The sequence below is a fragment of the Tachypleus tridentatus genome, chromosome 1, assembly GCF_004210375.1.
Source record: "Tachypleus tridentatus isolate NWPU-2018 chromosome 1, ASM421037v1, whole genome shotgun sequence".
Taxonomy (NCBI): Eukaryota; Metazoa; Arthropoda; class Merostomata; order Xiphosura; family Limulidae; genus Tachypleus; species Tachypleus tridentatus.
This window is the reverse complement of record NC_134825.1, coordinates 47544155-47571153: the sequence shown is the minus strand read 5'-3', so window position 1 is coordinate 47571153 and position 26999 is coordinate 47544155. Positions and strand designations below refer to the sequence as shown.

The 26999-nt window shown below is 32.7% G+C and overlaps 1 protein-coding gene across 2 annotated transcripts; it reads left to right on the top strand.

The window, feature by feature from the left end:
• On the top strand, positions 1–26126 carry LOC143247712 (methyltransferase-like protein 27). 2 transcript variants are annotated; one of them, XM_076496133.1, is made up of 5 exons: positions 1–363; positions 14951–15073; positions 15980–16118; positions 22848–22943; positions 25765–26126. In XM_076496133.1, the coding sequence occupies exons 1-5, from the start codon at positions 241–243 to the stop codon at positions 25953–25955; spliced, it is 672 nt and encodes a 223-aa protein (XP_076352248.1). In that variant the 5' UTR covers positions 1–240; the 3' UTR covers positions 25956–26126. The 2 variants fall into 2 exon arrangements, with proteins under 2 accessions (XP_076352248.1, XP_076352256.1); XM_076496141.1 differs by having other exon boundaries at positions 3–363; positions 22848–22957; positions 25765–25975.
• The last annotated feature ends 873 nt before the right edge of the window (positions 26127–26999 follow it).

The window sequence follows — 26999 nt, the reverse complement described above, 5'->3', positions numbered from 1 at the left end:
GTACTTATACGTCGTAATTTTTTTCCCACTGTTGACTCACTAGGGGTTGTTTCTTGCATTTTGAACTGTTGCTAGGTTGTAATAAACGAATTTTATTAAACTGAGCCGCAAGAGCTAGGAATGAGACGAGCATTTGTTAAGAAAACGCAACGTAACACTGTGTTATAAGTGTTTGAAGACTTCATATTTTCGGCACTTTTTATCCTCTTTGTTAAGGCGTTTAAGGAATCAATACATAGCATGGAAGGAAATGTATCTTATAATTTAGAGTTTCTGGATCCGGACCTTTCAATATTCGCCGTTGAATCTTCTTCTGAAACAACAGTTAGTAAATATGCCAATACAAGAGACTCTTACGAAAACGTAAGTATCATAATTTATATCTAATTAGTAATACAGACACTATAAACACTATCACATATTTTAAAGTTACTTAATAAACAAATCCACATTTCGTAATTACAACGTTATAATCAGGGTTTCGATTCCCCTCGCTGGACGCAGCAGATAACAAGACACACACACAATTACTGTTACGCACTATTTATGTTATAGGGTTACATCGTAGATCCACGAACTTGAGTGATGGAATTATGGAGCTCCCTCAGTGGTAAACTTATATGTTCAGACTTTGTTTAAGAAAGTTTTCGTATATTTAGATTGAATATAGTTTTTCATGTAGACTTGGCACTCTTGTGTCCAACGATTTGTAAATTAAAAGTCTGGAGAGGCGGTTGCTATTAGTTGTGGAAATGTTTGTGTGAGAAAATGAGACTGGTTGGTTGGAAGCAGAGAGCGTGTACAGAACGCATGGGTGAAAGAAGTTAACAAACGAAAGATAAAATCGAGTTCGACATCAGTGAAGGTAACTTTACCATACATCATCAGTATACCTATAATATAAGGATAGGGGGGCACCTATGTAATTACGAAACGTCCAGTCTTCAGTATAACCAACAAAAGGACAGCACAAGAGGTTCCAGTTTTGGTTCTCATAGCTACACTCTTTACTTGTTCATAGGATTTGTTTTGAAAAGAAAATAGATTTAATAAATAAATTAATTTCGCTAACGTGATACGGGGTGTCAATAGATGTAATTGGAATATCACTTTTCTTCAAGGTAGTGTTTATAATATTTTCAAGGTGTGGATGTATACAATGCTGGTTAATATTTCAATGTTTCTCTAGGCGGTTCTAAGGTATCGCTTTCTTTAAGGTAGTGGTTTTGGTCATTCAGTCAAGTCCATTGTCATGTGGATTGGCGGTATACAACTATGTTAAGTATCAATACACTAGAATGTGATTTTGAGTTTAAATTCGTACTTTTTTGTTGTTATTTATTGCAGAACTTCTTAGGTGTTTTCAATGAATAGAGGAAATGGGAAATAGAATCAAATTGTAGCAATCAGAATTAATTATTTGTGATACCTACAGGTTGAGACTATGAGATTACCAAAAACTTTTGGAAGGAAACAAACAACAGATAATTTTGCATATTTTACAATTAAACGTTTAGCTACTAATGGGTGTGTGCTTTCTTATAGGAAAGCCAGATCGGGCTATCTGCTGAGTCCACCGAGAGGGAATTCAACCTCTGATTTTAGCTTTGCAAATCCATACACTTACCGTTGTACCAACTGGGGACTGTTTCCAGTGGAAGTTTATGTGTAGTATAATGCTTCCAGTGTACGGTGTGAATCGTTCATATGTAATATATAATATTTTATGCGTACTGCATGTACTCTTTATATGTAGTATATAACGTTTTATAGGTACCGTGTGTATTGTTTATATGCAATATATAATGCCTTGCGTGACTTGTGAGAAATTTTAAAATGCTTTTTTTTTCCCTTTCCGGAATTCAAATTGTCCAGTGTTGGTTTGTTTGTTTGGTTTGTTATGTACATAGCTATACAAAATTATATTTGTGTTCTGCTCTCCACTAATTTTGAAGCCTGGTTTCTAGCAGCATAAGGCCGCAGACATACCACTGTGCCATTTTATTCCATTTTTTTAAATATAAGCCTTTTAAAACTGCAGGCTATGCTGTCACAAGCTGTTACACATGATATTGTGAGAATAGAGTAAAATAATATCCCAAGATCCAAGGTAAAATTGAAGTGCGTTTTATTAATATGTGAACACTTCCAAGAACTTCTCGATGTTGATTTTACATTCTAATATTTCTAGGTTTATGGTCACCCACGTCCACTTGTAAATTGAAAGCTGTGTTGCTAGGTGAAATTCTGAAGTTATACGACCACCAATAAAATATTCAGTTATAGCCTGAGAAAACCTCTACCAGTGTACGAGGTACCTTTACCTTATTTTCAAGTTCGCGCAAAGCTGCACCAGGGCTATGTGCGCTAGCTGTCTTTGATTAAACAATGTAAGACTATGGGGAATGCAGCTAGTCATCATCATCCCCACCTATTGCCAACGATAATAGTGGGATTGACCGTCATATTATAACGCCCCCACGGCTGAAAGGGCGAGCATGTTTGGTGTGATGGTGATTCGAAATGGTTTCAAACGGAATGAATAGAGGACCCTTTAAGATTACAGTGTGAAAGACTAGGTCAAGAATGGCGAACATTTTTGAGAATGTGTGCCCAAATTGGAAATAATCTTCTGAAAAATTCTCTCGCGCGCCTGTGGTAATTTTTAACAGCAGGCTATCATTTATTATAATTCTGAATTATTTTAAATGAAACAGCTATAGGAGTTATGTGTTTTAATAATTATAGTGATTCACAAAAAATAAAAGTAATTAATTATTATCAATAATAATGAAATCCATTATTTTAAGAAAAAAGAAGGAGTACTCTTGCTTTTTTACATTTATTCATTGTTTCACTGTTAACTGAAAGCATTTCGTGAAATAATAAGTTTTGGTTCATATTATGTAACATGAAATATAAAACAAGGAAAGGAAAATAAGCATATTTTACTATTAGTGAAGCTTTTGCTGCTGCACCAACGATAACAGATTGTTTTATATCAGGCTTGTTTTTGGTTGTTTTGAAAGCTGGGTATACAGCACTTGTTTCATCAGTAATGTCTTCTCCAATAATTACACTTTACAAAGTTCATCACTGAAAATAATAACTCGCATAAATATGTAGATGAAAATACTGTTAATACTGCAATTGAGACATTTTTCAGACAGTCAAAATTTCAGGAATAGAATTCCAGAGTTTCAGAATCTCATTTTCTGCAAATTTATGAGTAATTCCAGTTACTAACTGATCTCTTTCAGTATTTTCTAGTTCAGCTCTTAAGTTGACAAATTTTTTGCCTCCAAATTGAACTGCTTTACAAATCAGTCGGTTGCATCTCAAAATTATCCAAGTCAATCCACTGCAACATTTCTAAGTTCAGTTTGTCTAATACTTCATTGTCTGCAAACTTTATGAATTTTTCAGTTTCTTCAAATAAGCTAAACTTGTTAAATCTTAAAGAAAGTTATTCAAAACACGAATTAATGATTCTTTAAAATTGCATTTACAAGCTCCGAATACATATTTTTTCATGAATTTCAAGATCTGTCATGTGTTTTTGTTAGGTTTGGGAAATATTTAAAAGTGCCATTGTAACATCACATTTAAAAATTTTGAGTTTAATTTCAAAAACTTTTATGTTATGAAACATAACATCAAGTGTTTTGTTAGATCCCCGTAATTGGGTGTTCAAGTCGTTTAAATGTGAGGAGAAATCTATTAAAAACATCACTCTACAAATTCACACAACATCAAATAATTCTTGACAAGAAAATTTTTAATTTGTCAAAAACAGACTAATTTAATTGTTTAAGGACATAACCTCTACTTAGCCAAAGAACATTATCATACATAAATAGTCCTGTGTACATCGAATTCGCCTCTCTCAGTAAATTCTGAAATTGTCTTTTTTCAAACCGTGTGTATAAATAAAATTAACTAATTTGGTTACAATTTCCATCACTTTTTCAAGTTTCTGGCCAGCTTTTGCACACAAAGCCTCTTCGTGTATAATACAATGAAAGTCTACCAGTGGATGTCCAACACATTTTGCAAGCAGGTTTACAAAATCTGCCTCTTTACCAATTATGCTGGGCTCACCATCAGTTGTCACGGAAACTTTCTTTGAAATGTCAGCCTGTCGACTGGATGATTCGTTTGCTACTGCGTTACATATTTCAGCCTCTATGGTATGTTCAGGAAATGTTAACAAGTTAATCCGTTCTTCGCATGTTTCATTACCCCTACAAAACCGAGCAATAATGGCTAGCCTAACTGATTATGTAACATAAGTGCTCTCATCAATACAAATGGAAAGGAATTTACATGAACCAATATATTTTGTTAGCTGTTCTGCTATATTTATTTCCATCTTTAATATCCTATCTTTTACTGTGTTTCTACTCACTCGCAATTCCTTAATGCGTTGATTTTTTTTTTCTGGAAAACCGTCAAAAAGGAAAGAAGCACAAGATAGCCATGATTCTTTAATATGCTCCAAATCGCTAAGTGGTTTCTCCATGTTGAACAATAATTTCTGAAATACCAAAACTAGCAGCAACTAAGTTGGAACTACTTGAAACAAATTTCATCAAATCATTTGACTGCATGTTGTTGTTGCTGACTTCTCGAAGAATGTGTTCTTTTTGTTCTTGCTCACTCTTATCACAAATCCATTTATAAAGTTTCATAATGCCACTTTACAGAGGAAGTCCTGGACACCACTGTTTCAAAACATAAGATACATAATGCTCTATCACCCTTTTTGATCAAACCAAATCTTTTAGTCCACGATTCTTGAAAATCTCTGCTGCTGCTCCTTCCGTTTGAACATTTTTGTTTCTTTTCCTGGTTGAGCTGATATACTGACAAGGTGAAAAGGGTAAATACAATTTAAAAATATCTCACCAATTAACTTAAATACGATAAGTTAACTTACCGCAACATAACACCAGGTGAAAATTTATGTCATTGGTATAAAAATAAATCTATAACAAGCTAACTGCTAAATAATACACGCATGCCACACCAAATAATATAATTTTAACAATATAATTCATATACTTACTGCAAAAAACTAAATGCATATTTATCTTTATTATCATTAAGTATTCAGTATTCACTCACAAACAACAGAAAAAAAATATAAGCAGAGCGAAGCCAATACCAAGTACTGAATAAAATACACTGGCCTGTAAGGAATTCAAAACGTGTCATCCGATATCACACGTTTCTGCAACTACAAAGCTGGCGTGAAACGTCTTCTGTAAATAATTCTCATTGCTCCCTGGTTGGAAAAAGCATTCACTGCTCTATTTGGCAATAAAGATATATATATATATATATGGGCTAGCGTTAGAGTTTACAGAACCAAGAGGAGGCAGCACTTAATATTTTGCGTGCCAGCAAAATATTTACGCGTGCCATCTTGGGTACGCATGCCATAGGTTCGCTATCACTGGACTATGCTGTATGAGGGAACAACAAAACTGGAAAGAATGCTTTAATATTGTAAGAACAGGGGAAGCAAAAACTCAATAGTATTGTGAAAAGAAATGAAGAATATGGAAGAATATAGTATTATAGTATTCGAGCAAGGAGATCAAAGACCCTGAGTCAAAAAGCTATGTGAGAAACCCAGTCACAGTAGACCAGTCAGTGGGGAATCCCTGAGTTACAGATCAAATGTAAAACACTTTTCATTTAAACTGATACACCTCAATTAAAAAACAGTGTATGCAATGAACCAAAAAGCTACTTCATTGAATAAATTTTATCTCCTCTCCAAGAACTAAATGAAAGTTAGGCGTAAAGACAAAGAATGTGAACGGCTGTGTGTAAAACTAGTAACTGAGGTTTGTGAAGGAAGAAGAAAAGCAAGGGAAGGGAAACTGGAGTGAAAAGTTGTTGTATTGTAATCGTGGAAACCACAATTAAGGAGTGATCAGAAAGACTCCAACACAGAGTGGTATGGATGAAAAAGACTAACTGATGAGGAAAGTGAATAGGAGGATAAATATAAAGAAATTTATGAGACCAATTCCAGTAAAGGCACCAATAGCCAGAACAAAAGAGAGGTAATTTGTGATTGAGGGCTTTGGCAAATGCATTTACGTGGGGAAGCCTCACAGACAGCAAAGACCCTAGAATATGCAGAACCTAAATATCACTTGGTCAGATAACCATTGTTGAGATAGAATAGATTATCCACTACTAGATTAAACGCACATAAAACACGACATGCAACGAGAAGAATACGATTCAAAGCCTGACAAACTGTGAGAAGCTCGAGGACGTTGATGTGTAAGGACTTCTTGTTGACAGACCAGTAGCCCAAAGCCTTTTGGTGATTGATCCACGTATCCCAGCCCTGAAAAGGTGAGGAGGAGGAAGTGGGATGTCTGCTGACATATGGGCCTCTTCCAACCAGCAAAGCAGATTGTCCATCAGGGTATGAGTGAGGGTAATCGAAACTGCTAAAGAATTCCGAGCAAGGTTTCATTGATCATGAAGAGACCACTGAATGGCTTGCATATGTGCATGACTGAAGAGGATCAGTGATGTCATTCAAAACCGCATCAACAAAAGTGATAGAATCTTGTGAGCAGAAAGTGGGGGAGTTGAAAGGGTATGATAAACTAACAATTCCATTGAATCAAGTCACAGAAGAGAAGACTGGGCCAGACTGAAATGTGTGTCGAAGAAAATAGATAAAAATAATTGAACAAGATATTGGATAGGACAAAGGAAAGACTTTTGCAATTTGATTAATCACCCCACCTAAGCAGTCACTCAAAGGAGATCGGAAGTATGCTGTCCAACTCCAGTTCAGAAGAAGCCAGCCATCTAAATAATGGTGAAATCGCAGCCCCAGAGTATGTAGATGGTGAGCAAAGACTCTGACTAACCAATAGAAAACTTAAGGAACAAAAGCAAATCCAAAAGATAAGGGGCAAAATTGGTTAACTACCCTGATGGATCAAGTGAAGATACAAATGAGATCACGTGGAGATAAATATGTGTATATTAGCACTGGTGGCATCTTTCTTATTCATTCACAAATACTGAGAAAATTGTCACTTCAGCACTATAAATAATTGCATGAACAGTTAAACAAATTGTTTGAAGTGGGACAAACTAATGGCAAGCCTTCAGTCTCCAGTTTTTTAAAAACAACACAAACTTTGAAATCGAAACCTGGTAAAGTATGTAGAATATGTATGGTGGCCTACTGAAATAATAAGTTCTCAACTGATTCTGATAGACATTGGATTCCGAGGCAAAGGGAAGGAAATGGGCATAGGAAACATGAAAAATGGGGAATAAATGAGATCACAAAGTCTTCCAATAAAACTTGAAGGACTCCATAATAATTTAGGAAAGGATGGTATTGATGAAGAATATTGGTAAATCGAACTCCTACCAGGTAATCACTGATACTGTTGGTGTGCAGGAGGCTTGTGGTATGTCTAAAGAAAGATTTTACGTATAGAGGGCAGCAATGAATGATACTAGCTAATTTCGTAGGTCAAGTTGAGTACCATATCAAAATTATTACTTTAATTATGTGAGCAATGTAAAACGAAGTATATAATTCGTTCTAAGATTGAAGAACACATTCTTTATTAAAAGCTTCTCCTGTTTCTGAACGCAGATTGAGGGTCAGACAGACCTGTTATGATCAGCACTAAAGACTAAGGAAAAAATTAAACTTCAAGATGTGTTTTACTTTTGGAGAAAGTGAAAAACAAATACCTACTGATTTGTAAAACTCGTCTACAAATTAATAAACAGCACTAGTTGTTTTGAATAGAAGAAACGGTGCTTTAACGCAGAGAAAATTTGCATTTATACTACCAAGTATATACAGTTACGACAGAAAGTGTTCGTACCCCTGCGACCCGAGTGGTTTTTTGCTCATAGATTATAAAGTATCACGAGTAGGCTAATAGAAGTGTAATATATTATAAATATTATACTAACACACATCTACATAAATTTTTATATAAATTAGAGGACACATAAACTGTTTATAAAGAAATAACCAAATATAGGAGGAGCAGAAAGTGTTCGTACATTTCAGAAGGTGTGAAAAAACTGATATTCCCCTGAAAAATGTGTTATTTGGCGAATAAACTACATTATACCATTCCAAAATTAGACACTTGGTTCATAATTATTGGAATTTAGCCAGCAAAAAAATGTACTTCCGGCAATTTAGCACCATCTCCGTCATTATTTGCTTGGTCATCATGGTGAACAGGAAACAATTGTTCAGTGATTTAAAAAAACAAATTATTGTAAAATACAAGTCTCGTGTGTCTCCTTCCGGTATTGCTACACAACTTAATGTGCCGAAATCTACTGTTCAAAACATAATTGCCAAGTTTAAGCTTACAGATTCAACTGATAACCTCCCTCGTTCCGGACGCCCCACCAAAATTCCAGAGAGAGCCAAGAGGAAGGTTCTCAGAGATGTTAGTAGGAGCCCTCGTTTAACACGTAATGACATACAAAAACTGGTAAGAAAAACTGGAATTGAAGTAAGCATCTCTACAGTTACGAACATGTTACGCTCTTCTGCGTTTAAAGCATGCCGTCCTCGTAGAACTCCATATTTAAAGCCTGTTCATTTAAAAGCACGATTAAGGTATGCAAGAAAACATGTAGATAAACCCTTCACCTATTGGAAGAATATTCTTGGGTCAGACGAGACTCAAATCGAGCTTTTCGGCCACAATGATGTTCGTTATATTTTCCCTAAGAAAGGGGAACGAAATCTGCCAAAGAATACCGTCCCTACAGTTAAACACGGAGGTGGCTCGATCATGCTATGGGGTTCCTTCAGCTCTTCTGGTGTAGGCAGCCTTCACCGCGTCAACGGAATCATGAAAAAAGAAGAGTACGTTGATATATTAGGCACTTATATCAAGAATGATGCTCGGAACTTGCGGCCTGGGCGTCGTTGGATCCATCAGCACGATAATGACCCTAAGCACACATCAAAATATGTGCAATCCTGGTTACAGAAGAACCATATAAGCGTTCTAGAGTGACCATCGCAGTCACCCGATCTCAACCTAATTGAAAACGTTTGGCATGAGTTGAAGACCAGGGCTCATCAGCGTCATTCGAAAAAACGTGCAAGAGTTGGAGGCCTTCTGTAAACTGTCTTCTTCCTAGCTCTTTTTGTAGCAAAGGCATTTATGATCTATTTGGTCTCAAGGAGTTTTAACGTGTCATTTTATATGTACAAAAGTACCAATGCATTAAGCCTTTTTTGACTTGTTGTGGTTAGAAGTGTGCTCTTTATCCTTTTAAGCATTGAAAATAATCTTCTTCCCGAGCAAGTGTGTGACATAAGGCACAAGTACATCCTTAAGATTATAAGGACGTTTGGGAAAGTTTTATTTGGTTTGTTTTGAATTTCGCGCAAAGATATTTGGGAAAGTTGATTTCAGAGACTGGTTCATATCACTCATTTTCGGCATACTTTAGTCCTTGGATTCAGGAGGCGTTTCAATAAACTTTGCCTTACAGAGGGCAAAAAACAAAACAACAACAAATGAACAGTTTATTCCTTTATGCAACTCTTTAAGTCCATAGGACACGTACTAATCAGCACTGTAAAGGTCCTTAGCAGGCATAGGCTCTAAGTTTCATAAAAACAGAAATTTACAACTGAAGTTATGAAGGCCACGATTCTCTTGTCTAGTATGACAGTTTGTCAATTATTGTTAAGAAAGTTTGGACTTTTTATTAAGTAGAGAGTGAAAAATCACTCTCCTCAGCATTCCCTTCGTCTACTTACATATTTTTTCTTCTTTTCCTTTATCTTTCGACCTTTATATTCTCATATCTTGACAGTTGTTCATTGTTTTCCTCATATTCGGAAAATTAATGTTCTACTTCGTATACCAATTTATCGAGATATTTGAACAGATGCGAAGATGTAATGACATCCATTTGGGATCTTCTTAATGAACGACTTATTTTGTAAAATCTCTCCGAGACGAGACTCCATAATTCCAACAGCGTACCTGTTTCTAGTTGTTCTAATTGTAGCATAATACTTCTATGTATGTTATGGAACTTGCAGTACGATATTTCTTATTCAATTATATCCTTAAATTTCTTCAAAAATGTTTAGAAACTAGTGATGTAAAAGTATTTAAGATTAAATTTTAATAAATAACGAACATGACATTCTACTGAAAATGTGAGGTGCAATTGGCTTTCCTTCCATCACATTAAAAATGCATGCAGCTTTAAATTCATTCCACATTTTTTATTACCTAAGTTGAAAAATTAATAATATAAAGGAATGCATTATAAGCAAATTTGTAATTGTACCACAATACTCTGTTTTAAAAAATAAAATGAAAAATTCTGAACTGCTATTTTTGCTTTCTATTTGATTCAGTATACTAGAGAAAGTTTTATACATGCTTGCACAGAGCACGTTATCATGCTTTATGTAACTGTGCAGCAGAAAACTGGTGCAACTATCTTAATGTTTGTTTTTCATAAAGGCAAAAGTGTAATATATTTTTCAATTGGCTTTTATCGTAACCTAATTTTCTGTCTTTAATCTCCATCAAAAACTTTGGATGTACATCCATATAATATATTTCCTCTAAATCCTAAAAACTGTGCTTCTTTATGTTGTTGAAAGAACATTTTCATATTTGTGGAGGGCCATAAATTTTTAATTTTAGTTCCTGCAATGTATGGTTTGTTAACTGTCTCAACATATATCCTCAAAGCACTATAACTGTTAGTACTCAGAAATCATGCCAATACCTTGACAAAAAGTTCTCTAATGTTGTTTGTTTTTAGTTGGATGATGGTGAAAATTAGTGTGAATTTATGCACACCATGGTCTGATACACCTGGAAGCAAGCAAGAAAGTGATTATAAAAAACAACAACTGGATATAGAAACAGAAGGTTCACATAATAAACACTCTAATGTAAAGGTCACTTTCAACTGTGTCAAGAACTGCATATAATGACAGTGAAGGAACACCTGCTTAAAAGTTTCATTCGTGATGAAAACAAAGAATGCATATAATGATCCAGAAGTGAATTTAACCAAATTCAGATGTCCTGATTTGTCAACTTATTCCTAGAGATGCAACAGTAGCTAAGAATCAAAATGCAGCAAATTTGAAGATCACTTTCAAAAGGTTGTAGTAAAGAATTAAACATTCACAAGGTAAGCCAACATGCACTCCCAAATCTTGAGATTTTACTGAAAGAGTAAGTAGAAATACCAATATTTGTAAAAGAATATACTAAAGCTCCCACACTAGATAAACAGAATAAGATAAGGCATAGGAGCTCTTCACCAAAACTGCTTATAAGGTTTGGCAGACAATAATACAAGCAAACATTCAAGATTAGAATTTAAAATGCACATGCAATATTTACAACAAAAATGCCCTTAGACACCAACTTGTATATGCATAAAAAGACCACATAATTTGAATATATAAGATAAACAATCATGAATAGGGTTGATTTTATGAGAAAATTCTACAATGTAAGGCTCCACATTAACTTCAGCAAGAGGCCATGCATGTTAACATTGTGACAAAGCTTATAGATCCAGTATAAAGTGAGAAAGACTGTTAGCTACAAAACGTGAAGCAAAATCTCTGTTAAAACTCAAAAATGGGAAAAGTTCCATAATTAAAAATTAAAGTTTTGTTTGTTTTGAATTTTGCACAAAGGTACACAAGAGCTATCTGTGCTAACCATCCCTCATTTAGCAATGTAAGATTAGAGAGAGGGCAGCTAGATCATCACTACTCACTGCCAACTCTTGGGCTGCTATTTTAGCAATGAATAGTGAGATTAACCATCACATTATAACACCCCATAGCTGAAAGAGAGAGTGTGTTTTTGTGTGACAGGAATTCGAACCCACAACACTCAGATTACAAGTCAAGCGTCTTAACTACCTGGCCATGCTGGGCCTAAAAATTAAGGTAGAAAAAGAATTTATCAAGAAAGATTCTATACTACTTCTGGCATACAGGATCGGTTTAATGCCCTAATTTCCAGAACAATATCACTTACAAAGGTTAAGAGAAACTTAATTAACCAAAATATCTAAAGCACAGCATGAAGTGCAATTTTTGGCTCTTAAATAGATAACTGACAGCGCATGTTGAAGAATGCAAGTTTATAAAGAACATAGGAAGGGCAGTATGATAACCACAATCCAACATTGAATGTATTAAAGTATGGTATAGTAACATCAAAGTATGCTAATCAGTCTCAATAAGTGCTATACACTGCTCATAAACAAAACTCAAGTGGTTCTTATATGTAGAAACCAAACAACAAACATGGTTTCCAAATACAATGACTGTCACTCCTAGGTGATAGGTTTCAAAAGCCAAAGAAATACTAATATTGTTGACATAAAGTTGTGGAATAGTTTCTAATTTCATATTAGTAATTTCCATTTATACAGCTTTTAATAGGTCAAAAGAAAATCTTTAATTGTATACCCAACATTGGACACAATCCAATATCTCCTGAAGAGAATGGTCAATGAAAGTTAAATTAGGATCCTATTTTCAAATTGCAATATTCTCAGCAAATACAGCCTTGTGTTGACCTCACTGTGAAATAACTAAGCATAGCATTAAAAAGAGAAGGACTCAGTTTTAATCCATGGGGTACCCAAAACTGAAGGATTGTACCATTGATCAAACAACTAGGATTTTGACTGATAAAGGAATGGCCATTCAAATAGTTTTGAACCATCTTAGAAAATGAACTTTTTATCTTAAAGCATGCAATTTTAAAATGACACAAGTTGTAATCCAATCAGACATGGACTGGATCTGTAGGAAGATAACACCATATCCCTGGTTGGCTTGAGGTTAGCTGATAAGAGTTCTGCAATTGTAACAAGCAATCTAAAGTACCTTTTCCTTTGTGAAAGCCAGCTTGAAGAGGATATAAAAGTTCATAGTATTTAAGATAACAAATACACTGAGTAGTGAAATGTTAGAAGACAAAATAAATAGGTCAACAAGAATCCAAGAGTCTTTATATATATATATATCTAATGAAAACTGTTTGGCTCATGAATCAAGATTAGCCGATGTGGAATAAATTATACTATCCAGTCCAGTTCAGTTGAAGTGCTAAATGGAGTTAAAAAAAACAGAAAATATTTCACCAATAGCATTGTGGATGGTCTCAGACAGCTCATCTGTAGTGAAGAAAGTAATATGAAAAACAGCCAATAAGAATGGAAAATCAAATAGGTAGAATAAATATTGCTCATCTCATGAGTTGTAACAAGTATAAATATTTTATATTTCCAACTCAAGTTACTGAGGTAAGGATGTAGACTATAAGAACTTTTCAATGAACTAACAGATGTGTCCTTGTTTTTGAATTTGTTTCTAAGTTTTGACTTTGATACACTGGTAAGACCTCAATGCAGCATTTTGTAAATTGATGATTTGTAGACTGAAAAGCCTGTCATTTTAGTGTAGCTTAATTACATTTGGCACCTCACCAAGGAACTTTAAGGTGAAAGGATTTGTAAGAAGAAGGCTGAGTAGAGTAAGCAATCTCATTATGGATTGATCCAAAACTTCCTGCATTGAGATAATAAAATTAAAAAAAAGAAAACAAAATTTCCTACATGATAAGGTCCCATGTAGTTCATATGGAATGGTGAATGTGACATGATTTGATGAAAATGAAACATATGTTTCACATGATAAGTCTCTGACAAAACATATTATGAATACATTCCACTTAGTGGTGCAGAAATAAAGGGCAAGTAGAAAGAAATAAGTGATCGAGTTGATAAATTACACAAAGTAGAAAAGATAAACAATATTAGGTTCAAATCAGTTTCAGGAATGAAAGAATGAAAGGTTCTAATATTAACATACCATTTAAGTTGCACATTATGAGCCTGTAGGCTTTGTGTCTTCCACCGCAAAGCCTTAAGATGAGAAATCACAATAAGGAGCTGCATGAGAGTTGAGAATATTATGAACATCCTGAGATTCCAAAGTCTTATAATGAAGATATTTTACAGGTGCTTTTGCAACAGTTATAATTATTGCAGAAATGAAAGTAGCTTGGAAATAACCATTTAATATTTGCAATGAAGGAAGCAAAATCTGGCTGAAAAGTAGGAAGAAGTGTCTGATCATTAACAGCCTGTGTAAAACTATTCAACAACTGTTTGACCAGCAATAACAGAGGTGCCAGTTGAATTCTGATAAGGTCTCAATTGTAACAGGGATATACTTACTGCATGGCTAAAACTGTGTCTTGGAATCATGAGAGAAATGATTGAAGGGAAGAATGATTGAGAGGCAATACTTCTGACAAGAAAGATTGTCTTTAGTCTAAAAGCTTTTAATTTCTTTTTTACTATGATGAACTAGACACTGGAAATAATGAGCAGAATGAGCTTTATCATTGTTTGTACACTGAAGAGATTATGTTCTAATCATGGGGATCTACATTTTATTTTTGATCATAATATTTATCCTAGCATGAAATGCTTTCCTGCATTTAGAATAAATTAAGAAGAAATACAGATCTAGCTACAGCATACCAACAGAATGGGTGTAGACTCTACAAAGAAAGACTACATTGTCCATAAGAGGAAAATAGCCCATTTATAGAACATTTATAGCATGTCTACAGAGGTACTGAAGCTTTCTTATAGAAGAGCTAAGTCTATTTGTATAATAATTATATATATTGCCAAAGGAAGCATATGAATAGTGATCATTGCTAAAACCAATAATTTTAGAATGGCTTTTGCAGTTTCTTAGGGAATATTACCATGAAAAGTAATAATTTTCATAAAGAATATTATCTCCTTTTATATTTAGCTAGATTACTGATCAAATACTTGAGGGTCAAATGAGACTGATATTTTACTCTTTTGGCAGAACATGCTCTCATGGGGATATATGGGTCATTACTACACTAGAGATGCACTGCTGGAATTGCAACTGGCTAAACATTCTCGAATACTGGATCTCTTAGCAGGAACAGGACTTCTTGGAATAGAGGTGTGTGGATGCTCTTTTTTTATTATCAAAACTTTATCTCATGTAAATAAAGGACAAATTAATACTAAGTATGATTTATGTAATTAACTGCTTTTGATATGGTATTATAATTATTTTATTCTTCATAATGTTGATAGTTGTGTCTTTCTCGGTAATAGTATGAAAATATTTTACTATCTTTGTTCTCTACTAAATTTAAGAGGTTATAATAATTTTAATTGACAGTTTTATTGCTCACCTGCACCTATAAAAGTATTTCAATATGTATGTAATATATGAAAAATTGTCAGTTAAAGGTTGATTATCTTTAAACTTAACTTTGTGAATCATCAGCATACTTCCGTTATTAATTTATTATAAAAATGTCATCAATAACTTCATTCATATTTTGAAACAAACTTTTTTTTTGAGGAAATATATTGAAATTATAATGAGTAAGAACTCCAGTTCTAAACGAAATTTCATGTAACCAGTGTGTGTGTAATTTAACACTATAAAATTGCCATTAGTAACTAAGAAATGTCAGTGTATCATTTTATTCACAATTTGTAGAAACATTTGTCTGTTTAAATAAGTTTTTGTTAACTTATATGCATTTATTATGCTATTTATAATTTAGACAAATATTTTGATGGAAAATATTGTATCTTCTCAGGGTTAAAAGGAATTAAACTGCTAGATTTGTCATAATACTGTTTTTAATCCTATGTCATGGTCCTCTTTGTCACTTCTACAAATGTTATGCTTTGTGAAATAATGTCTTATTTAAGAAAATGTTTAGGAACATATATACCAGAATATCTAACATAATTTATAACAAAAATGTTTGGTTACTATTCTTTATGTCATATAAACCATTTTGATTCTGTTCTGGTAACTTTAATATTATCTGTCACTTTCTTTTAGGTAAAGAAGTTTGGTTATGAGAATATAGACAGTTTAGATGGTTGTGCTGAAATGTTGGAAAAGGCTAAAGAGAAAAAAATTTATAAACGCTATTTTGTTTCATTGTTGGGAGAAGGATGTACTTTACCTATTCAAGACAGTAAGGGCATAATACATTTACAACTTATTAAAAGCTGTTACTCATGTCTAATCATAAAATTACAAAATGTTAGTTCAAATTTTACCTAATTTGAATTACCTTCAAATTTTAAAATTCAGTTCATCTTCAAGAAATGTAATAAAATAGAGGTTCTATTATTACATAAGCTCAGATAAAAAAAACTCCACACTTTTGATTAATGTATTTCTGGCCAATCCATTTATTATCTTAAAATAGTTCTATATGACATGTTAACCTCCCCAAATAGAAACCAAAGAATCAGAAGTGAAATAAATATTTTTTATAATAGGCTCTATAAGTCATTTTGGTATTGATAAATTACATATCAAGTAAATACAATTTGTTTCATTTTTCATTACTTCTTCTATGTTTTTAAAAATTGTCCAACTTAAACCTTTTACCTTTTTAAACCTCTTCTTATAAGTATTTTCTTAATGATTTTTATTTCCTCAGTTTTAATAAGTAGCTTCTCACTATTTTATTTAGTTTTGTTACATTATCATTACTATTTGTTTAAACCTTATATTTCTATGTCACTAAACATTCTTTTCTTGTGTATTGTATTATTCTTTTAGAATGTCCTGAAGTAGTTTGCACTAATAACTTTTAATGTCATTTAATGCCAAAAGTCTACTTTCTGTATGCTTGTGTGTGGATTTAGCAGATAATAGAGTTAGTAAGTTATTGTTCTTTTTTCCCCAAGTCTTAAAAAGATCAATCCTAAACTGCATTTTTTTAGGAAACTCTAAGAAACATTTTGTCTTAGGTCAATAAATAATAAATGTGGAGAAAATGGCATACTAAAATGTGGTTTTAGGGGAATAAGATTTATGAAATTATACTACTATAACATGTTAGTGCACTGAAACTGTTTTAAAAGATATTGAACATAAGACATATGAAAGTAAGTTAAGAGAAAGAAAGACAGTGGGATAACAATGTTTTGACTTTCCTGTAATAAAAAAGTGCCTTTTGGTAACTTCAGGTTTTTGAAACATAAATACTGGGCTTTCTTTTAGAGTCAGGTAAACTTTTCACTACACTTTTACCAATTTTTGTTTGTCAGAGATGGAAAGATTTCACTTTCTCATGACCCATAACATAACATTAAAGAACATTCTGAATCATCTGGGCTATATTATCTATTAAGATACACTTAAAATCTTAAGGAAAAAGGGAGAAAGCCAGTCATTATCAATCAAATATTTATGAAGTTTTATTTTAAACTTACTTAAGTTAACTGCATAACAACTACATCTAAAGTCAACTCATTTCAGAGACCATCTGCAATGTTAGAAGTATGAAGCTGTTTTACATGACGATGACTTCTTATCTGCCAAAATTTATATTTTTGTCCCATAGACTTGCAATTTTCACCATTATAAATGAAAACCAAGATGATACATCAACATTATCAAGTCCCTTAACAACCTTAAACATTTCAATCAAATCCATTCTAACTCCTTTTTTTTCAATATAACACTTACCACTCATCCTAGTAGCCTTCCTTTGAATCCTATCCAACAATTCAATGTATCTTCTTAAGACTAGGAGACCAAGACTAAACACAACACTCCAAACATGGCCTAACCAATGAAATATACAATTTTATTCATACTTCTTTAGACTTGTTTTCAATAATGCTATAAATAAAACCTAAACTTTTATTTGCCCTGCCATTAGTAACAGCACATTGCTTGGATGGCTTAAGAGAGTGATGAACCACAAAAATGGGTATCTTTCTTCCATTTCACTGTTAAGGTCATTCCCATCAAAATTATACGCATAATTCAAACTTTTATATCCTACACGCATTACCTTACATTTATTGTAATCAAAAATAATCTGCCATTTATTTATCCACTCAACTTACCAAATAATCCTTATCCTCTTCACAACCAGTAACACTAAAAACTTTAATGCCACTGGCAAACTTGCCTGTTAACCATTCCTTTATTTATGCCATTCATGCAAATAAATTAACTATCAAAGCCAGGACTTTATTCAAATATTTATCAATCTTTGCTTTAAACTCTCATAAATAAATTGCATCAATTATATCTGAAGACAATCCTTTTCAAACAGTAACCAGCATTTTAAAATAATAAAAAAGTATGAGTCATCTTCAGCTAAGGCAGTTCTGTTTCTCTAACAGAGTGTTTGGCCTCTGGAATGCGTTGCCTTTGGATATTGTGGAGACAAGAAATTTAAGTGAGTTTAATAAGAAACTTGATAACTATATGAATTATAAGGTCTGGCTTTAAGATCTTTTATTTATTTTTAATAACTTTAGTTTAGATGATGGAACAGCTGAGATGGACCAACAGATCCCTTGTTATTGCTAAACATGATATATACATCTATATATATATATATATTTGTAAAGTTCATAATCATTGAGACTTATACTGATTTATTTTAAATGAAAACATGAGAGATAACTTAAATTTCTTAAAACATTCAACCAAAAATTTTAAAGCTGTATCTGAAGTCAAATTTATGATTATTGTAGCCTCAGTTGTTTTCTTTATTTGCATCACTGTTGATTGTTCAAAGGTACAAACATGTGCCTGTTATATTTAGGTCTCTGATTTATCATGTTACATACTTTATGCACTGTGACTTCAAATAACTGGATATTTCAACTTCAATTTATAAGTTAATTGAGCGTCAATATTTATCAAATTCATGATATTTGCCAACAAGAATAATACATACAATTTTTTTTCTTAACACAAGTATATTTTAATATACAAACAACAATACAATTTATAATAATAGTTATTACACATAATAATTTATATACAAAAGTTTTACAAACTAACAAACAATACTTGGTTTTCTTCTGGTCTGGAACTGAATATTTTATTTACTGTTCACAAACAATATTACTTTCCTCTATCTGGTATGGAACTCAATACATTTTCAATGGTTCACATGGCATAAATTACTTTTATATTTATACACAGATAAACTTCACTTGACAGGAATGCTCGCTAGCTCTATTCCTAAGAGAAATATATTATGTCTTTATAGAAATACTAATGTCTGAAGTTAATTTACAAAAGTCTGTATTATTCAAAATCTATAAATGTTCCTGGTCAAATATCTGTAGTTTTCCAGTTAATAAGTGTTGTCACAATTATAGCTTCCAAGGTTTATAGTACACTGACTGTAGGAGATCAACAATATTATTTCTAACTCTTTCTCAGCGTGCTGATTTTATATTTTATAAATTTTAAGGCAACATTTTCAAAAGCGCCTTGGCAACAATATTTGAGGATATGCTTTTATAAAACATGTGTTGTTGATTCTTACCCTCAAAAATCTTCTACAAATTTAGAGAACAGATGGTACTTTCACAATACATATTTCAGTTACAAACATTTCCAAATACACATTAAATTTAAACAAACATAGATATTAAAATAATATTAAATCCATTAGAATGCTATGAAAAACAATAAAAGCAGCTGCACTGGTATTTTACACTTAAAATCAAAATGTGGATGAGATGGCAAGATAATCGTAACCATCCTTCTGAAACAGTTTCCAAGATATTTTCATTGTCTGGAGACAAATAACAGAATGTAATGCATCTACCTTGAATATTATTTGTATTCTTAATAGTATTGAATTCCAGTGATTTTGCAGGCACTCCATTTCATCAACTCCTTAATTCTTCATCAAGGAATGTGTTAAGCAGTATAGCATACTCAGAGCAAGCATGATTATCCTTTACACTGAAGTTGGAGCCGATTATATCAGCATATGACAGCACAAAAGGGTGTATAATGCAGGCCCCTTAATATGCAGAATTAATAATGTACCATTCCATAGAATATACAGATCACTAAGTCTTCCAATATCTACTCCTGCTTCCATTACATTTCCACCTCTATCATAAGCATCACATTTTTACACAGAAATGGGGATGTATCTGATTCTAGATTCTTTCCAAATAAGCACACTTTGATGTCTGGTTATAGAGTGAAGAGTAACCCATCTTTAAATAATATATCCCTGCATGTTCTTAATTCACTGGAAGTGTTCTTAGGACTGCAATTAAACTGATTTTAGTCTTCATTTGACTGTATTACACCTCACTGAACATTTGATGTATAATCCAATTTTATGAAGTCTGTTCCTTACTAATTGTACTCATATGTGGTATTTATTTGCAGCTGCAAACATCTTATTCAGTCTCAAAGCATGTTTATTGTGATTGTGACAAGCTAGAATATCACACACAATAGCCATATGCTTACATTGTGGTTGATTGTCTAGCATGCTTTGGTTTCCAAACAACTATGCAATGGTTTGGAAACAATTTTATATCCTACTAATGACAATATAAGAATGTAATGCCCTTGTAGCCAGTTCAAAGTAGCTTGATTCAATATAAACAGTGAACCAAAAGTCCAAATATCTTCTTTGATGACTGGCTATATTTCATCCAGAATTTAAAAACTTCAAACTGTAATTAATGTCATAATAGCATGAATTATCATAAATTATTATTAATTTATCATAAGCTGAATGACTAGTCATAATGAGATACGTAATTTCCATGGCAATTAAAGGGGGAGAGTTGACTGTCATTATTTCATAATAGTATAACTGATATTACCCATATGGTCACCTTTAAACTGATGTTTGTAGAGATACATGGAATTCCACACTCTAACAAAGAAATAAATTGAGAAAAATTGCATCAGATGTTGAGTAAATATGTCCTTCAATAAAATTGACAAAGAGAACAGTTAGTTGAAAGTGTTTTAGAAGGTATAAAACAACAGAAATATTTTCATATTGATAGTAAAAGAGAAAAATAAAATAGTTATTATCAGAAGGAATGGGACATTTGGGATAACCTCTATTTTAACTGATTTTAAACTAAAATGGCATCCATTTGATGCTGCAAACATGTTATTTGTTGTGAGAACATGTGTCACATGATTTTGATAAGCAGGAATTACAGATGCTTGTTGTTTGCTTACATCATGGTTGATGATCTGACTTGTCTAAGTGTCAAAGCAACTATGCCATTGGTTTGGAAGTTTAAACATCTGTTATGTTCATTATTATGACACATTGCTTACAATACATTTCCACCTCTACCATAAGTATCACATTTCTGCATGGAAATAGGATTTTATTCTTTCCAAAAAATAATACCTGGATATCTGGTTACAAGTAAAAAAATGACTTGTGATGAAAAGAAATGGCCTACATGTTGTTTAGTTCTCTGGAGGTCTTCTTATCACTATTTATAGGTGTAGATTCTAAAACTTTGGAGAAAATCCAGAATTAATCTAATAATTCATCATATGTGATGCTAATCTTTCCCTCTTTCCCCTATCCAATCAAAGATAGAATCCTCTAGAAACGTCTGGATTAAAATATGAACTACAATTCCTCCCATTTTTTGAATTCTTAAGTCTTCTGGTACATTACCTTTAAACTTCCAAAATTAAGAATAAAGTAATTTTTGACAGTTGCACTAACATTTATAAACATAGAGATGCAATAATTAAATCATTATTTAAATGTAGGGTACAAAAAACAGTCAACATTTTAACTAACAAAAACATATTTCTTCTCTTTACTATTTAGTTTCCCTGAACTGTACACTTATCAAACCATTTTTGTATCATCCAAATTTATGGTATGAAAATGAGATGACTTCTTTCCTTTATGATAACTGGTAATTTTATTGTACCATTATTTAATTACTGATATCATGCAAAACTATTTTGTTATTATTGTATGCTATATAATTTTTTTTAAATGTTACAATAACATTTCTAATTTCATTACTGAATTTCTGAAGGTATCCATTTTTTGATAACTGTTTATGCACCAAATTACTTGTGGGATCGTCACTTTTATATTTAAATGAAATAATGTCACTACCACATAAAATAAGAATAAATTTGTAAGTAACACTCTTATCTTTGAACAAAAGTATTTGTGTCAAATAATTATCATTTGTGACTAAATCTAAACAACGTGTTTGTATGCCAGATAAAGAAAACTGGTAACACAGGATTTTCTTTTTTAACTCAGTAAAAATTATGGAAGGTAATATAGCTCTTTTGTAGTATAATTAATAAATCCAATGTATTCTAAGATAGAAATAAAAATATTTTAATATAAGACATTACTCACAATCAAACTTTTATAAAAAAAGTAAATACAGGAACACTAGAAGAGCTACTTAGCACCAAAACTGATATTGATTACCTGTTTGGCTTTTCCTTTTTGTTAGTGTATTGCTCAGGAATAGGTTGGGGTTGGTGTTTGAGCCTCATTCTGTCTTAATCACATTGGTGTGCAAGTTTTCCCAGTTCTATAGAGCAGGTGAAAGTATCCTTCCTTCCAAATGTTGGGCCTCATAACTTTATCTGGATTAACATTTCAATTTGTTTAAACTTAGTTTTAGCATTTAGCTACCATAGGAGTTAAATGGTGTCAAGAAATGTTGAATCTACTATAAACTAGCATTAAATGTGCTGCAGAGTGCAACTGCCACTATGTTATTATTACTGTTAACATAGGTCAATCATTCTAATAAAAGTGTAATTAACCCTGTAAATAATTAATATAAGAAACTAACAATGCACACGTATTATTCCTTTTTTGTTTTTAAACATCACTGTTGTTAAGTCCAGGAAATTATTATTTTTTGATTTATATCTGTATTAGATACATATGATGTTATCATCATGAGTGGAGCTATTGGTTATGGCCATATTTATCCTTCAAATAGTTTTCCAGAATTAATTCGGATCAGCAAGCCAGGTGAGAATAACTTTGTATGTACTTTTGATTGCAATAAAGTTTGTATGTTTGTTACTGTGAACACCTGTTAAATGTTCAGTGTTGGTGCTGTTGTTCTGCTGTTCATCATTAAAGATAGTATGTATTTTAATTTTATGGTGAATATTTCTGAAAATGCAAATTCTCAATAACACTTTGTTAGTTAATGAAATATTCTATAAAACAATATTGAAGGAATCAAATATACTAAATAAATCCTATTAAAAACATCTGGGAATATTTAAAGTTAATAATAACATTTTAGTTTTATTAGTTTCCCTTAATTTTGGAGGCCTGACATGGCCAGGTGGTTAAGACACCCAGACTCATAATCTGAGAAAATAAATGGGATAACTACAGCAGAAATAGAAGCTGTTTAGGCCAACATTATAGTGAACAACCACTTCTTTACATCTGGCTATATATGAATATACCTATTCTGTATAACTTTCAGCAATTAGTTCTCATTATATCTATATATTATTATGTTTATGCTTCAGAATGTATTTACAGTACCTAGGACTTAAAACAGGATAAAATACAAACATAGGAGAGGGTTATTGCTTATGTAGATGAGGATAAGGATGTAGCTTTAGTGCATCTAGATTTTCAGGAAGCATTTGACAAAGTACCACATGAAAGGCTTATTTTAAAAAAAATATATATAGGTGGGGGAGATAAGTTAGCTACTTGCATAGAAAAGTGGCTGAAAAAAACAACAACAGAAGGTTCTTATAAGTGGAGTTCAGTCATACTGGATTAAAGTCATAAGTGAGATACCTCAGGGCTAAGTCTTAAGACTCTTGCTCTTTTTTGTTTACATTAATTACAAAGGTGAAGGAAGGGTCAATAACTTACTTAAGTTTGCTGATGATATTAACCTAGTGTGAGAAGAATGCACTGCTTTACAAAAAAAGATTTAGATAATTAATAGTTTAGTGAGATGAGTGAATGAATGGTAAATGGGTTTCATTCATAATAAATGTAAGACAATGCATGTACGTTATCATAGTTTGAATCTTGATGAATATAGCCTTAGCTCTGGCATTGTATCAATCTTAATGCAGCCAAATGCTTTCGGAAAATCCTGACACACCAAATCTTCACCCCTACCCTTCACAACATAAGCAGTACCCTTTCAAAAAAAGCCAAAAAATTTGTAAGGCGAGATTTTTCTTTCATGAAACGATGCTGACTATTCGTCAAAATGAAACTTTTTAAGTTTGTTAAATGACTTTACAAAGTATCTTTTATCACTTTCCAAAACTTTTCCCGCAAATGATGCAAGACTTGTAGACCTATAAATATAATTATTGGGTGATACTGATAATAGTATTACTAATAATACAGTAATATAGCGTGATTGATAATTATTTGCTTCAACTGCAAAGTTCTATTATCGTAATAATTTCATAAAGTTACAAAAATTTTCTAATAATGTAATATGAAATGATTTGAAGGTACACAGATGGTTATGAAAGCTTGTCAAAAGTCACGTGCTGGTTTAAAAATGTACATCAGAGCAGTTAGTACGGGAATTAACACTTTTGCAGTTTTGCTGATGAGCAGAAAACAAAGTTTCGACTTTCCGAGATCAAGTTAACAAAGAGAGAGTTTCCAACTGACCGTTTCCTTGCACATGTCTTAGGGACGAGAGTGTAAACGGGTATGACATGTGCTCGGCAACGTTCAGTTGCAAACTCTCTCCTTATTAACCTAAAGATGGCTTAAGAAGGTCTAAACGTTATTCTCTCCTTAGCAGTAAAACTGTTAATACCCATTCCAGCCGTTCTCAGACATATTTTTGTTTCAAGTGGGTTTCTCGTCATCCAGAATCACATGCTGGTGGCCCGGCATGGCCAAGTGTGTCAAGGCGTTCGACTCGCAATCCGAGGGTCGCGGGTTCGAATCCCGGTAGCAACAAACATGATCGCCCTTTCAGCCGTGGGGACGTTATAATGTACAGTCAATCCCACTATTCGTTTGTAAAAGAGTAGCCTAACAGTTGGCGGTGGGTGGTGATGACTAGCTGCCTTCCCTCTTGTCTTACACTACTAAATTAGGGACGGCTAGCACAGATAGCCCTCGAGTAGTTTTGTGCGAAATTCAAAACAAAGACATGCTGGTTTGTTTACTTGTCAAAATAAACACAGTCAGAAGCTGCTGTGTATTTATTATATCTTTATCGATTGTATATTGTACTTAATAAAAAATTAACTAATATTAGGCCTAGGATAACTGGACTATTATTTTGGTGTCTGCGCACTGTATTTAAAGTTCTTACAGTAAAGACATTAATTTGACCGTAAATGTTAAGGATGTCTCTGTTAGTATAAATAATAATTGTATTTAGAATCAGAGCCCCAGAAGCTTAGCATTAACTTTACTGATTTAAAACGTCCAAGTCTACGTACGATTCGATTCACCTTGGTGGACAAACGGACTGATAACTTACTGTGTTGGTACGCTCTACAAAAATTAAAGTATAGGATGAAATCGAAAAGTTATCCATTGCTTTAAATATTACTTCTGCACTTTTATTTATTATATGTGTAAATGCAATGAAAATCTAAAACTTTTTTCATACATCCGTTAAATAAAACTGTTTTTTTATCTCAAGCTTGTTAATATATATACATACTTTCGTTTTCTATAAAGCAAAGAGTCTTCTTTTTTATTTAAACATTTGTATTTTAACTGTTGCTCTGGAAGTTGAATTTTTTTTAACGTTTTAAAATTATTTTTCTGTTTGCCCTAATATGCAACTACCAGATATTAATTTTTTATTTTTTTATGCATTTAGGTGGTTTTATAGTATTTCCTATCAGAACAGACATGATAGAAAATGAAATATATGTTGGAGGAAATTTCACTACCGATCTTGGAATATTTGAGAAAGCTGGAATACTAAAAAATGTTCGAGAACCAAAGTTTCATGAAGGATATTTAAAAGGAATTGATTGTTTTACTTACATTATGAAAGTTTTCAAATAAACGAGATATTTTAAATTTTATTTTTACTAGATAATCTAATAAATTTTCTGTGCGATATATTTAATACTTTGCCCCTGTTTAAACTTAAACTTCAAAGGAAGAAACGTTGTTCTTACAAAAACTTGAGTAATGGTGTGAGAAATATAAAGCAAGTCAGTTTTAAGCCATCCATTGGATTTGTGCCATCTGTTTGTTTTCCAAACCAAGCTAATACTAATGGATTTTTTGCCATATTCAAGAAATCTATAAGAGCATTGTTTTGTTTGTTTTTTTGGAATTTCGCACAAAGCTACTCGAGGGCTATCTGTGCTAGCCGTCCCTAATTTAGCAGTGTAAGACTAGAGGGAAGGCAGCTAGTCATCACTACCCACCGCCAACTCTTGGGCCACTCTTTTACCAACGAATAGTGGAATTGACCGTCACATTATACACCCCCACGGCTGGGAGGGCGAGCATGTTTAGCGCGAACCCGCGACCCTCGGATTACGAGTCGCACGTCTTACGCGCTCGGGCTATAAGAGCAACGTGTTATCTTCTGCTGGGTCAAGAGTATGTTTACGGACCTTCCACACTAAAATCTAGGATTCGATTTCCAGAGGGGAAAAGGGTGTAGATTGTCTATTGCATAGCTTTGAACTAGGGAAGCAACATGTAACATGATTAAAACAGTTTTAATTGTGTTTGCTTAGATTTATATCAATTACACAAACAATTACGTTAGAATATATATACACTCGTACTCACATATTTTTCTCACATATGGGGGTTTATGTACAATCAAGATAAATTCTAATTTTGAACATTTGTTCATACTAGTTTTGAAATGTAACTGTTTCCAGTTTATTTGAAATACCAAAAATTGAATGAGGAATATACATAATTTTGATTTCTACAAAACAAGTTAATTTAAAGCATAGTATGGTACTTCAGAAAAAAAACAGTATCATATATACTTAATAAAAACTTCAATTACCATAAGCATCGTAGTTGATAATTTCCCGGATTAGCTTCTGTACAAATTACGTCCATTCCATTACGTACATC

Bases quoted from the DNA above. Each gene is read 5' to 3' on its own strand.
- LOC143247712 (XM_076496133.1), top strand. From the start codon at position 241: ATGGAAGGAAATGTATCTTATAATTTAGAGTTTCTGGATCCGGACCTT. The intron at 15,074-15,979 runs GTGTGTGGATGC...ACTTTCTTTTAG, and splicing joins CAGGACTTCTTGGAATAGAG to GTAAAGAAGTTTGGTTATGA. The intron at 16,119-22,847 runs GTAAGGGCATAA...TATCTGTATTAG, and splicing joins TACTTTACCTATTCAAGACA to ATACATATGATGTTATCATC.